The sequence below is a fragment of the Orcinus orca genome, chromosome 7 (assembly GCF_937001465.1).
Source record: "Orcinus orca chromosome 7, mOrcOrc1.1, whole genome shotgun sequence".
NCBI lineage: Eukaryota > Metazoa > Chordata > Mammalia > Artiodactyla > Delphinidae > Orcinus > Orcinus orca.
This window is the reverse complement of record NC_064565.1, coordinates 28,762,551-28,775,415: the sequence shown is the minus strand read 5'-3', so window position 1 is coordinate 28,775,415 and position 12,865 is coordinate 28,762,551. Positions and strand designations below refer to the sequence as shown.

General features: G+C 36.8%; 1 protein-coding gene across 1 annotated transcript in view; it reads right to left on the bottom strand.

Annotated features, from left to right (window-relative positions):
- THSD7B (thrombospondin type 1 domain containing 7B) overlaps positions 1-12,865 on the bottom strand; it is a 909,478-nt gene that overhangs the window by 246,273 nt on the left and 650,340 nt on the right. Inside the window, exon 14 of the mRNA XM_049711955.1 lies at positions 3,786-4,049. Coding sequence (XP_049567912.1) covers positions 3,786-4,049 — 264 coding nt within the window. The remainder of the gene's footprint in view (positions 1-3,785; positions 4,050-12,865) is intronic.

Genomic DNA, 12,865 nt, shown 5'->3' with positions numbered 1-12,865 from the left:
ACTGCAGTGAGAAGCCTGTGCACCACAACAAGAGTAGCCCCCACTTGCCACAACCAGAGAAAGCCCACGAGCAGCAGTGAAGACCTAACACAGCCAAAAATAAACAAATAAATAAATTTATTTAAAAAATAAACTCAAAAGATTGTGTATAGAAGGAACATACCTCAACATAACAAAAGCCATCTATGACAAACCCAGAGCTAACGTTACACTCAGTAAAAAAAAAAATTGAAAGCTTTTCCTCTAAGATTAGAAACAAGACATGGTTGCCTACTCTTACCATTCTTATTCAGTATAGTATCAGAAGTCTAGCCAGAGCAATTAGGCAAAACAAAAAAACTAAAAGATACCCAAATCAGAATGGAAAAAGTACAGCTGTCACTATTTACAGATGATATTATTTTGTATATAGATAATTGCAAGATTCAACTAAAAACTGTTGGAACTAATCAACGATTTCAATAAAGTTGGAGGATATAAAAATCAAAATAAAGAAATCAGTGTTGTTTCTATTTGCTAATAATGAAACATCTGAAAAATAAATTATCCCATTCACAATAGCATCAAAAATAAAAAAATACCTAGGAATAAATGTAACTGAGGAAGTGAAAGATCTGTACAATGAAAATTATGACTTCATTGAAAGAAACTGAAGAAGGCATAAGAAATGGAAAGACATCCTTTACTCATGGATAAGAATATTGTTAAAATGTCCATACTACCCCAAATCATATATAGATTCAACACAATCTCTATCAAAATTCCAGTGGCATTCTTCACAGAAAAAGAAAACTCCTAAAATTTTTAAGGAACCACAAATAACCCAAAGAAGCCAAATAAATCCTGAGAAAGAACAAAACTGGAGGTATCACACTTCCTGATTTTAAACTATACTACAAATCTACAGTAATTAAAACAATGTGATACAAGCATAAAAATAGACACAGACAAATGGAATAGATTAGAGAGCCCAGAAGTAAACCCCCACATATTCAGTTAACTAATATTTGGTAAGGGAGCCAGGACCACCTGATGGAGAAGTGATCGTCTGTTCAAAAAATGGTGCTGGGCGCATAGCACAGGGAGATCAGCTTGGTGCTTTGTGACCACCTAGGAGGGTGGGAGAGGGAAGGTGGTAGGGAGGGAGATGCAAGAGGGAAGGGATATGGGGACATATGTATATGTATAACTGATTCAGTTTGTTATAAAGCAGAAACTGACACACCATTGTAAAGTAATTATACTCTAATAAAGAGATGTTAAAAAATAAAATGGTGCTGGGAAATCTGGATAAACACATGTAGAACAATGAAATTGGAACCTTATCTTACACAACTCACAAATATTAACTTGAAATGGATAAAAGACTTAAACATAAGACCTGATACCATAAAACTCCTAGAAGAAAATGTAGAAAAGAAGCTCCTCAATAGTGGTCCTGGCAATGATTTTCTGGATATGACACCAAAAGCATAAACAATAAAAGTAAAAGTCAACAAATAGAATCACAACAAACTTAAAAGATTTTGCACAGAAACAGAAACAACTAACATAATGAAAAGACAACCTACAGAATGGGAGGAAATTTGCAAACCATATATTGGATAAGAGGTTAATATCCAAAAATATATAAAGTATCTTACAAAACTTAATAACAAAAAACAAACAACCCAGTTAAACACTAGGCAGAGAAGCTAAATAGACTTTTTCCAAAGAAAACAACCAAATGGCCAAGAGGTACATGAAAAGATGCCCAACATCACTAATCATCAGGGAAATGCAAATCAAAACCATATGTGCTATCTCTTGACACCTTTTAGAATAGCAACAAGAAGACAAGAGATAATAAGTGTTAATGAGGATGTAGAGAAAGGGATACTTGCACACTGTTGGTGAAAATGTAAATTGGTGCAGCTACTATGTAAAACAATATAGAGGTTCCTTAAAAAATTAATAGAACTACCATATGACCCAACAATTTCACTTCTGGGTATATACCCACAGGAAATAAAAACAGGATATCAAAGAGATGTATGCACGCCCACGTATATTACAGCACTATCCACAATAGCCGAGATTTAGAAATAATCTATGCACCCATAAACAGATAAATGGATTAAGAATTTGTAGTGTATACACATAATGGACTATTATTCAGCCATGAGAAAAACATCTTCCATTTGTGACAACCTGAATGGACTTTGAGGATATTATACTAAGTGAGATGAGTCAGAGAAAGAAAAATACCGTGTTATATCACTTATACGTGGAATCTAAAAAAGCCAAACTCACAAAAGCAGAGTAAAATGGTGGTTCCCAGGGCATGGGAACAGAGGGATAGACAGGGATAGAATAGTTTGTTTAACGGTACAAACTTGGAATGAGTAGTAGATAAGTCCTAGAGATCTAATGCACAATACAGTAAATACGGACAACAATATTGTGTTATAATCAAACTTGCTGAGACTAGATTATTCCAACCACTAAAAAGAAATGATAATTATATAATGTTATAGGTATTAATTATCACTATAATTACAATCATATTACAACCTATAAATGTCTTGAATTAATATGTTATAGCATTGCATAAATTCAAGGTATATATGTCAAATATATTTCAAGAAAAAAATTTAAAAATAAACCATTATGTATATTAAAGGTGAAAAACAAAGACCAGAGCAAACCAACTTTGGCCTCTGTAAAATGGGTCCATTACTTGCTTGTGATGTGTTTAATGTTTCTGAAAGTAAAATCACTGAATGCAATTCTGTAGACTAACCTAGGAAGTAGAGCAATGATGACACTAATTAAAAATCGTTAAACCTTAAATTGCATTCCTATAATGATCCAGGTATATCCTAACTAAAATGAACTGATACATCGGAAATAAAGAATAAGGATGAACTATGATTTACTTGTGTGTTAAAAGTGAATTCAATTTGCCATTTCTGGTATTATTAGGAAGCTTATTAGGATATAAGACCTTGATGACAGAGACAAAAATCTTTCATCTTTTTTTTAGAGTCTGCCATTCCAGCATAAATTCTCTCTATCCATACCTTCTGTAAAATCCCTAACTTCAGTTTCTTAAGGTAATTAAAAACCAAAAAATAGAGCAGGAGATTCATAAGTTCCATTGTAATCATTAGTCTCAGCCTCTTCCATCAATGTGTACCCCAGCTGTATTTAATCATCATTCCTTTCTCTGTTCCCCATATCTTTTAAATTATCCCAATGTTCAAAGATAAATAAAAATACAGTCTTCTCCTTGATGAACAACTCAAAAATTGTGCCAGATTGCCTCATTCCTTTTCTACAGTTTTAGTCTATAAATTTGGGTATACTTACACATTGTACCATAAAACATTTAAAATTAACTTTTTCATTGGTATTTTGTCAACATCCTTGTAAGAAATTCAAGGACTGATGCCTTCTATATATATGATCAGAGTACCAATAAACACTGTAAAATATATTCATTTGCATTGGGCTTTGGCTTTCTTAGAGGAAGAGCAACTGAGCTCACCGCCAGGAAACAAGTGGCCAGAGGTGAAGTATAGAGTGAGGTGAGTCAAAGATCCCAAACGATCACGTTCCAGATAATCAGTGTGATATGGATATGTGCATTTCATATGTCCATATTTTATGAGAGGTGGTGTGTTTTTGACAAAGAAGAACTGAAGTAATTACTAAGGAACGAGGCTACCAATTCTAGACCTGGGATGGCCCTCCTAGGCTGTATGTCAACGTCCTCATCTGTTACTCCTCACCCATCTCCTTACCAGAGCTGTTGCAGTGGGTGGGGTCAACAGGTCTTCCATTTTTATCAGAGCAGGCTATTGCTCGAAAACGCATGCCTTCTCCACATTCTTTGCTGTCTTCTTGTACCCGCAATCCTCTCTGAGGCTCCCTTCTGCCTTCAGGAAGAATGCAGTCTGACCAATTTCCGTAAGGATGAGATGTAAACACATCACAAGGACATGGTTCTGTTTCCACTAGAGGGTACAGGTCAGCATCCTGGCATTTCTCCTTCTTCCTGCTTTTCCCTGTTCCAATGAGAGACATTGATGTATTAATTTCACATCTGCTGTTTTGTTAAAAGTCGCTCACATTTTATGTAAAAGCTCTTAGACTATTAAGTCTTAAATAAAATAAAGCCTTTCTTTTTTACACTTTTTTTTTTAAACACAGAAGGAAATCCTAGGACAATGAAAGCAATTCCCACAGCAACTGTGAAATTTAAGTTAATTTGAAAAAAAGAGGTCTCATATTAGAGAGAGGCAAAAAATACTTAGAAGATGTTTGCTACAGTGGCTCAACAGATAGAAAAGTCCTTGATGTATTTAATATTGGTTTCCCTATAATTTGTTGATAAAAAACAGATAGATTACCTTGCCTCCATTTTCCATGAAATTATGGTTACCAGGGAAATGAACAAAACGGTGTAAGTATTAAGTCCTTCCCTTTTTTTCAAGTAACTTTTTAAAAGCAGTTTATTCAAGGAACAAAATGATATCCTCCCAGACAATGGCCCTGGCGTGAGCCTGGGTGTCACTTGGTGTGTGGTGGACAAACTGGAACTTATTCTGGTTCCTCTCATCAGGCAGCTCACAAATGCTGACAGAAACAATAGATTGAAATAAATGCTCAATTCACTTTGGATAATTTAATCTGAGAAAAAGGTATGACTTGCACTTTGAGAGACCTTTTTAGGTTATGTATTTTAGCATATGACCTTACCTGACCAACTGACTTTGATGGACGTTTGAGGTGTAATCCCAACTTTGAGTAATGACAAGGCAGAGTCATTTTTCAAAGCTGTGAGTACTTGATCATTATGTTTAATGGATTCCAAGATGGCCTGTAACCTGACTCAACTTTGCTACCAACACACTTCCTCTAGATTTTTAAAAGTATTCCTAGATCTAATAATTCCACTTTGTTTCCTTATTAATGGGTCATTAGTGAGAGTCTTGGCTGGTTATATATATAGATATAAAATAGGCAGCTTTATTAGTTTATCTCCAGTCCTTACGGCTGTTTTGGAAACGCTTGCAGTAAGCTGATGCACAGACTACTTTCTTATTGTCAGTTAGTTTACTTTACACACAGCGATTCTACAGTTGTCACCTGGACGATTGGCTTTATGCCTTCTGTGATGCTTATGGCCACAATAAATAAGGATTCCTGCAGGACCTGAAACGATCTTGTAGAAGCTTCGGCCACACCACTGTCCCTCTGGGAGGAAGTATTCACTTGCCTCTACCATTAGGGGCACGTCCTGAGAATACGTTTGAGGAGCAGAGCATCTATCACCACTGTGAGAATTTACTGCATGAGAGATACATCAATGGATGAGGAGGACTGGTGCCTTCTTATCAGCGTTTAACACGTAACCCAAGTCTCTGGTGCTTTTCAAATGCCCACAAAGTACCGTTGTCTCCATCGCTTATATTTCCATTCTATTCTCAACACACTTAACCCTAGATCTTGACTCTACCTATTCCTTAAAAGTACTTACTCTTGCCAAAGTAGTAAAGTCATGAATTTTATGTCTTATCTTTCAGACCTGATCATTCAACAATAGTTCTGAGTGTTGACTATGCCATCATTCTTGAAATATCTTTCCCAAGTTTCATCACACCTTAGCTTTCATCACACCTCACCCCTACTCCACACCCTCACCATCTCTCTGGGCACACCTTTTTTGTTTGTTTGTTGAATTCTTCTCCCTCTGTACCTCTCTTAACTGATAGGTTTCCTCAGGGCACTGCCCTAGATTCTCTTTTCTGATCCTACACCTTCACCACCCAAAGAGTTTAAATAATCGTCTACAACCTTTAAATCCTTAATTAGTATCTTCAGCCCAGATTTCTTATTCAAGCTTCTGAGCCATAACTGGAAATCTACACCTAAAGAACCAGTCAAACTCAACATGGCAAAAGCTACACTCACCTTCTGACTATCACAACCATCCTTTCTCCTGCATTTCCCAGTTTTACCAATATGACTGAGTCAAAAACTGGAGTGTCACATTTGAATCATTCTGTTGTGCTACCTGTATCTGTTTAATGACAAAGATCTATCATTTCAAATACCTAAATATCTCTTGAATCAGTCTGCTGTATCCATTCTGACTGATACCACCCATATTTGGCCCTCCTCCAAATCTCCAGCTTAAATCACTACAATGACACCTTCCAAGATCTCATTGCCACCATAACTCACTTCCTTCAATCTATTCCCTGCACTGCAGCCAGGACCAACTTACAAATCTGGAAATCTGATCACATGACTCATCTATTTAAAACTCTCCAGTGACTTACCACAGCTCATGGAATGAAGTCTAGACTCCTCACCTTGGTCATCAAGGTTCCATAGGATCTGGGTCTATTAGTGTTTGCCTCCGACTGTGTTGCATCACTCTGCCTCTGGCACGTTATAAGTAATACTGAACATTTTTTAGTTCCTAGAAGCTACTCATTTAACTGCTGGCCTTTGCACGTTCTACGCCAGAAATTGTCACCAGTTCTACCTTCCCTCCGTTTCCTAGCTAATGGTTATTTGTCCTTTAGGTCCAAACTGATAGATCACTCCCTCCATAAAGTCATCCTTGAATACACTCTTCATCTCAGTTCTAGAAGAGGTGTTCTTATGTACTTGTGTAGCATGTGGTAGGCAGAATGATGGCTCTGCAAGAATTTTTTACATCCTAATCCCTAGAACATGTGAACACGCTACTTCAGATGGCAAAATGAACTCTGTAGATGTGACTAAGCTTTGCGGATCTTGGGATAAGGAGATTATCTTCCTGGGTTCAACATAATCACATGATCTTAAATTCAGAGAACCTTTCCTGGCTGAGGAAAGAATCAGAGGCAAAATAACTATGAAAGAATGATCAAAAGATGATGTAATGTTTCTGAATTTCAAGATTGGAGGAAGGGAGCCATGAGCCAGCGCCTAGAAGCTGGAAAAGAAAACATTTTCCCTTAAACCTTCCAGAAAACAATGCTACCCTGCCAACATCTTGCTTATAGCCCCGTAAAATCTATGTCTGACTTCAGACCTATAGAACTGTAAGAGAATAAATTTGTTGTTTTAAGCTATCAAATCTGTGGCAATTTGTTAAAGAAGCAATAATAAAAAACTAATACAGCACCCTATATGACAGCTATTGTAACAGGTACTATACTGTGTTGTAACTGTCTGTAGCAAAACTCTATCTCTCATTAGACTGGAAGCTCTTAAATTAGGGTCATGTCTATCTATTCCCTTACAGTGTCCCCAAGGCCTAGCACACATAAATGGTAAACAAGAATTGTTCCTTGAATAATTGAGCAAAGTTTTTTAAAAAAAGGAAAAAAAAAGTGAGGAAGAAATGAGAGAGAATAGGAATAAATAATAAAATGTTCATGTACAAACTAACCAAAAGTTACTGGCAGAACAAATATTTTGTACAAATATATGCTGTCTCTATATTTGTGATATCCTTCTTAATTACATGGCATCACTGTTTGAAGAAGGCTTTGAGCAAGTTAGTTAATGTAGAGATGGTTTTCACAGTAAGAAACCGATTACCAGTGGTCCTCAACTTTGATTACATTCTAGTCATAATCAGTATTAAACCTTGGATTCAGGACCAGCCAGTACTTCAAAAATTTTAAAAATCAATCTCTACTACAACTCTAAAGACATTTTTTCCTCTTAAGTCAGAGAGAAATTTGTAACTGATTCCACAAAAACACAAAACTACAATATTTAATAGGTATTAGTTACCCAGTTTTTTTTTTTTTTTTTTTTTTTTTTTTTTTTTTTTTGCGGTACGCGGGCCTCTCACTGTTGTGGCCTCTCTCGTTGCAGAGCACAGGCTCCGGACGCGCAGGCTCAGCGGTCATGGCTCACGGGCCCAGCCGCTCCGCGGCATGTGGGATCCTCCCGGACCGGGGCACGAACCCGCGTCCCCTGCATCGGCAGGCGGACTCTCAACCACTGCGCCACCAGGGAAGCCCTACCCGGTTATTTTGAATATATAGATACATATGAATAACCTAGATAGATTATACTATTTGAAGGACTATTTACAGCATTGTGTAAACAACTGCTTTAATTATCACTAAATCTGAAACCCGTGATTATCTAGTTTGCATACAACAAACACCCAGATATTACCTTAAGGTTTCTGGTTAAAAAAATGGAAAAAGAAAAATAAACACTGTAGATGGTCCCCTATACAATGAAGATGCTTGTACTTGTGTCTGTATGCTCTTCTGTGTGTGTCTGTGTTAGACAATCATACTGCTCTAGTCTAAGCCCATCCCTTTTTACTATCATTCATGTTAGAAATTGCTTATTAAGTTTAATACTAAATTACAGGGGAAAAACCAAAACACAAGCATTAGTATCACAATAAAAATAAAGCTTGAGAACTGCACATTTTTCACTACTTGTTTTTCTACCAATGATACTGCAAACGAAGAGTGAAGAGTATTTTGCTCTCCCTCTATGTCTACAAAGATTAAGCCATTGAAGTTGCTGACTGACAGTGATCTCAGTGTCTCACACACAGGAAATTAAAGACGATAACAGGATGCTCTGTGCTTGGACAGACAGACCCTTAGATAGTTAGATGCATTTCAGGAAGAATTTAAATAAACCCCACTTCTTGTATCTTCCCATACACAGAAAAGCATTATGATTATTACCTTGAGATTGCTGTTCTTTGTGACTAGCTGTAAGTTTCTACCAAGATGTATGCTGACTGCATGTATTCCCTAACAGCAACAAAATCACCTATAAACTAGCCTTCCCTCCCTACCTCTCTGGAGCACTTCCTCAGAGCTATCTGAGAGGCTGTCTCCTGTGCTAGAGTCCTCAGTAAGACCCTGGATAAACCTTAACTCACAACTCTCATGTTGTGCATTTTTCTTTCAGTTGAATGTTTTGGAGACCACAAAGGGACCAAGAGCTGACTTCTCTCCTTTGCCTGAACTCTACAAGTATCTGGAGCCTTGGGCCCAACATGGGCCCCTTGTACTGGTCCACTTCCTTGGGGAGTCCAGACAACTTGGTATGTCTCTCCTGGGTCTTGGATCTCACCTCTTGATTGATGATTCTGAGTTTTATTTGGTGGTTGTTAAACTCCTTGCCATGAGGGGTAGGTTTTCCTTGAACTTAGGTTCAAGAAGAGGTAGCTGGGTTACCAAGTCGAAAGACACTGGGAAAGTTTGCTCAGTTGAAAGATACTGAGTGGGTTACCCCCGCTGAGAGACAGCAGGAGGTTGCTCAGTTGAAAGACACCAAGTGGTCTGGACTAGGTGATTAGGTAGGGGGCTAGCCTGGTGTCTTTCTTGAATACCTTAACAGAGTTTGTCTGAATAAAAGTCAAGATACCATGTGAGAGCTTTCAGCTCCAAAGATTAGGGACACAGCTCCTCCCAACCAGTTGCAGTTTTCTCAGTCAACTGGGAAATTTATGGGAGTGGCAGAGGCAAGCCCTCACACCATTCAGTGCGAGTAACCCACTCATCAAAGAAATTTGCTCTCGGGACGCACGCATAACATTGGCCAACCAGTGCTCCAGTCTCCATGGAGATTTTATACAGCCAGGGGGAGAAACTGAGACCTGTGAAAGCCCTGAGATGACTCTAGGGTGCCACCCAGAGGAGTGACATCAGCCCACCAGTCTTCAATAGTAATTTTATCCTGACAAACCAACACTAAAATGGGAAACAAATCCTTCAGATCAGAAGAAAGCGGTACCAGATAAACCTGGCAGGGTATGAGCCAGAGGTTTATGTTTATAAGGAGCTTATACATGCAAGTAGTTAATTGGGAAATGGAGGAAGTGTCATCGTGAAAAAGGTGAAGATGGGACTCTCTTGACATTCCAAAACTGGCTTTTACGTATGCAGTCAGAGGAAGCTGGCTTTATAAAACATCTTTTCAAAATTCTGACCCAAAGGGAACAGAAGTCCTTCTAGGAGGAGCTTACAATTATCTCCCTGAGCCTTTGAGATGTAAATGTTTTACCAGGTCCTCTCAGGAAACTCTTATCTAGACTATCTCCAATTTCTGAGATTAAAAAAAAAAAAGGTGTGTGTGTGGGGGCGGGGGGAAGAAGCCTTTTAAAACCCAAGTGAGTTAACTTATTCCAACTGTTATTATAAACTAGCAAGTTTTATATTGTAATACCCGATTCTTGACTTAAGTTTTAAAATGAGGCTATGCGATCTCTGGTTGGGCCTATTTATATGTCTGTGTGTACATTGTAGATATATGTTTCTACCTTTGGTGATGGTATTATCAAAATTAAACTGTAAAAAAAGAGCTATTTAATTGGCTTAAAGAAAATTAAATGCTTGTATACATTCTCGGAAATACAATACAAATTAACCCAAATGGTTTTTTTTAAGATCACGATTGCCAACTGGAAAAAAAAAAAAAGCACAACCTGAGAGTTGTGAGTGAAGTTTTATTTGGGGCAAAATGAGGACTATCGCTCGGGAGACAGCATTTCAGACAGCTCTGAGAAACTGCTCCAAAGAGGTAATGGGGAAGGTCAGTATATATATGATTTTGGTGATGGTGTTTCTGCTAGTCTCATGAAGGTTACTGCTAGTCACAAGGAGCAGATGTCACCATGAAGGATGTTAGTGCTTTTCTAGATATGAGGAGATACAAGAATTGGGTTCATAAAATCATCTCCTGAAAATATCTAACTATCTGAAGACCTGTTTTTCCCAGAGCACACAATGCTTCATTCCTCATCTCCACCCTGAACACCTTTCAGCGGGTGTTGAAGGTCAGCAGCTGCAGCAGCTCCTGATTTAATCCTTGTAGAGGTCGACGGCAAGTGCCAATGCCGAGTGCCAGTTCATAGTTGACATGATCTACGATTAACCTTTACCCAATAAAAACAAGTTTGTTGGTTTAACTAAAAGAGTCCTATCTTTAGAATTAAGAACAATTATACGTACAACTGTTATTGTGTCCGTTTACTAAACGTCAAATAAGATCATGTTATCTCTAACAATTTGTCAGCAAGAAAACTAATGATATTTTCATAAAGAAATTTAGATCCAAATGGGCTAAGACGTTTTTAGATGAATGCTTTAAGAACAATTATGTCTTATTGTATGTCTACTTAAAAATAGTTTCTCCAGATCTTTCAGTAACTTGAAATTTTAGAGTTTTACTAAGTTAAATGATGGGAATTCATTGAATGTCTAGATCATTTCCAAATAATAGAACATACTGGGAAATTAATTGCTAAGCAAGTCTAAATTTATCTACTTTTGTTTGCCTATTTAAAAAAAATGCCTAAAGATGTTTGGTTTATTGGTCACTTGTCTCATACCACAGTGAGGAAAAATTACACTGTGAAAAAATGTGTTTCTAGAGGTAATGGAATCTGTTCGTAAGTTTGCCAATCAGGCACGCTCATGTGACAAACAGTTCGTAACTGCTGACTTCTTGGTTTTTGCTAGAGATTGGGGTTTTTAAGGGTTGAGAATTCTGATTAATATGTGTAATTAGAACCACTAAAATGAATAAAACATCTTTGTATGCAAGAAAACTTTTTAAAAGGGTAAACGAAAAGGAAATGCATTCTGTTAAGGGAAAACAAAGTAATTTTGTCCTAAAAGAGAGGTTAAGAGAAAAAGAAAAAAAGAGCAAGGGAAAGCATAGGACACAATCTGGAAGAAAAAAGGCAAATTACAGGGTTATGAAAAGAAACCCTGAGAAAGAATTTGATGTATGACCAGGGCTGGCAAAGATTAAAATGAACTTAATTGGCTGAAAGAATTCTAGGAATATTAAATTAAGCTGGTGCAAAACTAGAATTTGAATTTCTCTCTGTTACGTCCTCTAGCTAATGTTGGCATGTCTCCAGGGGACCCTGAAACATCTCAAAGAAAGATATTAAACTAATTAGGTTTATTTGTTATATTAAATTACATGATTAACATTGTTAAATAAATGATGATAAACCTTAGGTAATATTGTATGAGTAAATGTTATCAATATAAATATTCTAGAAGTTCTAGGAAATTCCTAAAATTCAGATGTCCTACTCTAATGTTATCATAGTCCAATTATCTTAAAATGTGTGCAACAGAAATAACCAAATGTCTCTGTCAATTGTAATCGTATCTTTAACCATGCCATTTTAAGTCTTTTGTCATGTATAGATAGTATTATTTTACTCTGTCGCTTTTATTAAAACTTTTCATCTTCAAGAAGAGTCACGGAAGGACTTTTTTTTTTTTGACAATTACAGGTTTCTGATAGCTTTCAGATTATACTACTGAACTGGGTATGAAATTAAAGAATTCTAGTGAAAAATCTGATGACTTCATAAAACTTAACGGGAGATCAAGATCAACAACACTTAATTGCATATGACTGAATGAACTGATGAATATGGTTATAATTTTTATGACCTTTTGTCTAAAATATTACTGTTTATCTTTGTTTTCTTGATATAAGGAAATCTTTCCTCTTATGCTATGACTAACACCAATTTGATAAATTATACCTTTGTAAGCAGAATTGAAACATTTATCTTTTTCTCTCTTCCTGATCCCTCTAGAAGTGGAAACTCCTTATTCTTATTTTCATGGAAATATAGTTATTTGCAAAAGTTCAATAAAAATCTCTTCTCTGTTTGACAGGTTACAATGGCAACGCTGGTTATATTAACATAGCTTTGACTGGAATGCCTTATTTGAGAATACGCATAGAATCGGATATAACAAGTCAGCTTTAAAGAACTAAGATGGACTTTATGGAGCCATAAAGCCCCTTAGAGAAACAGCCTAGTGCCTTATTTGCAGGGTTCCCAGCATCCTTATCAGGT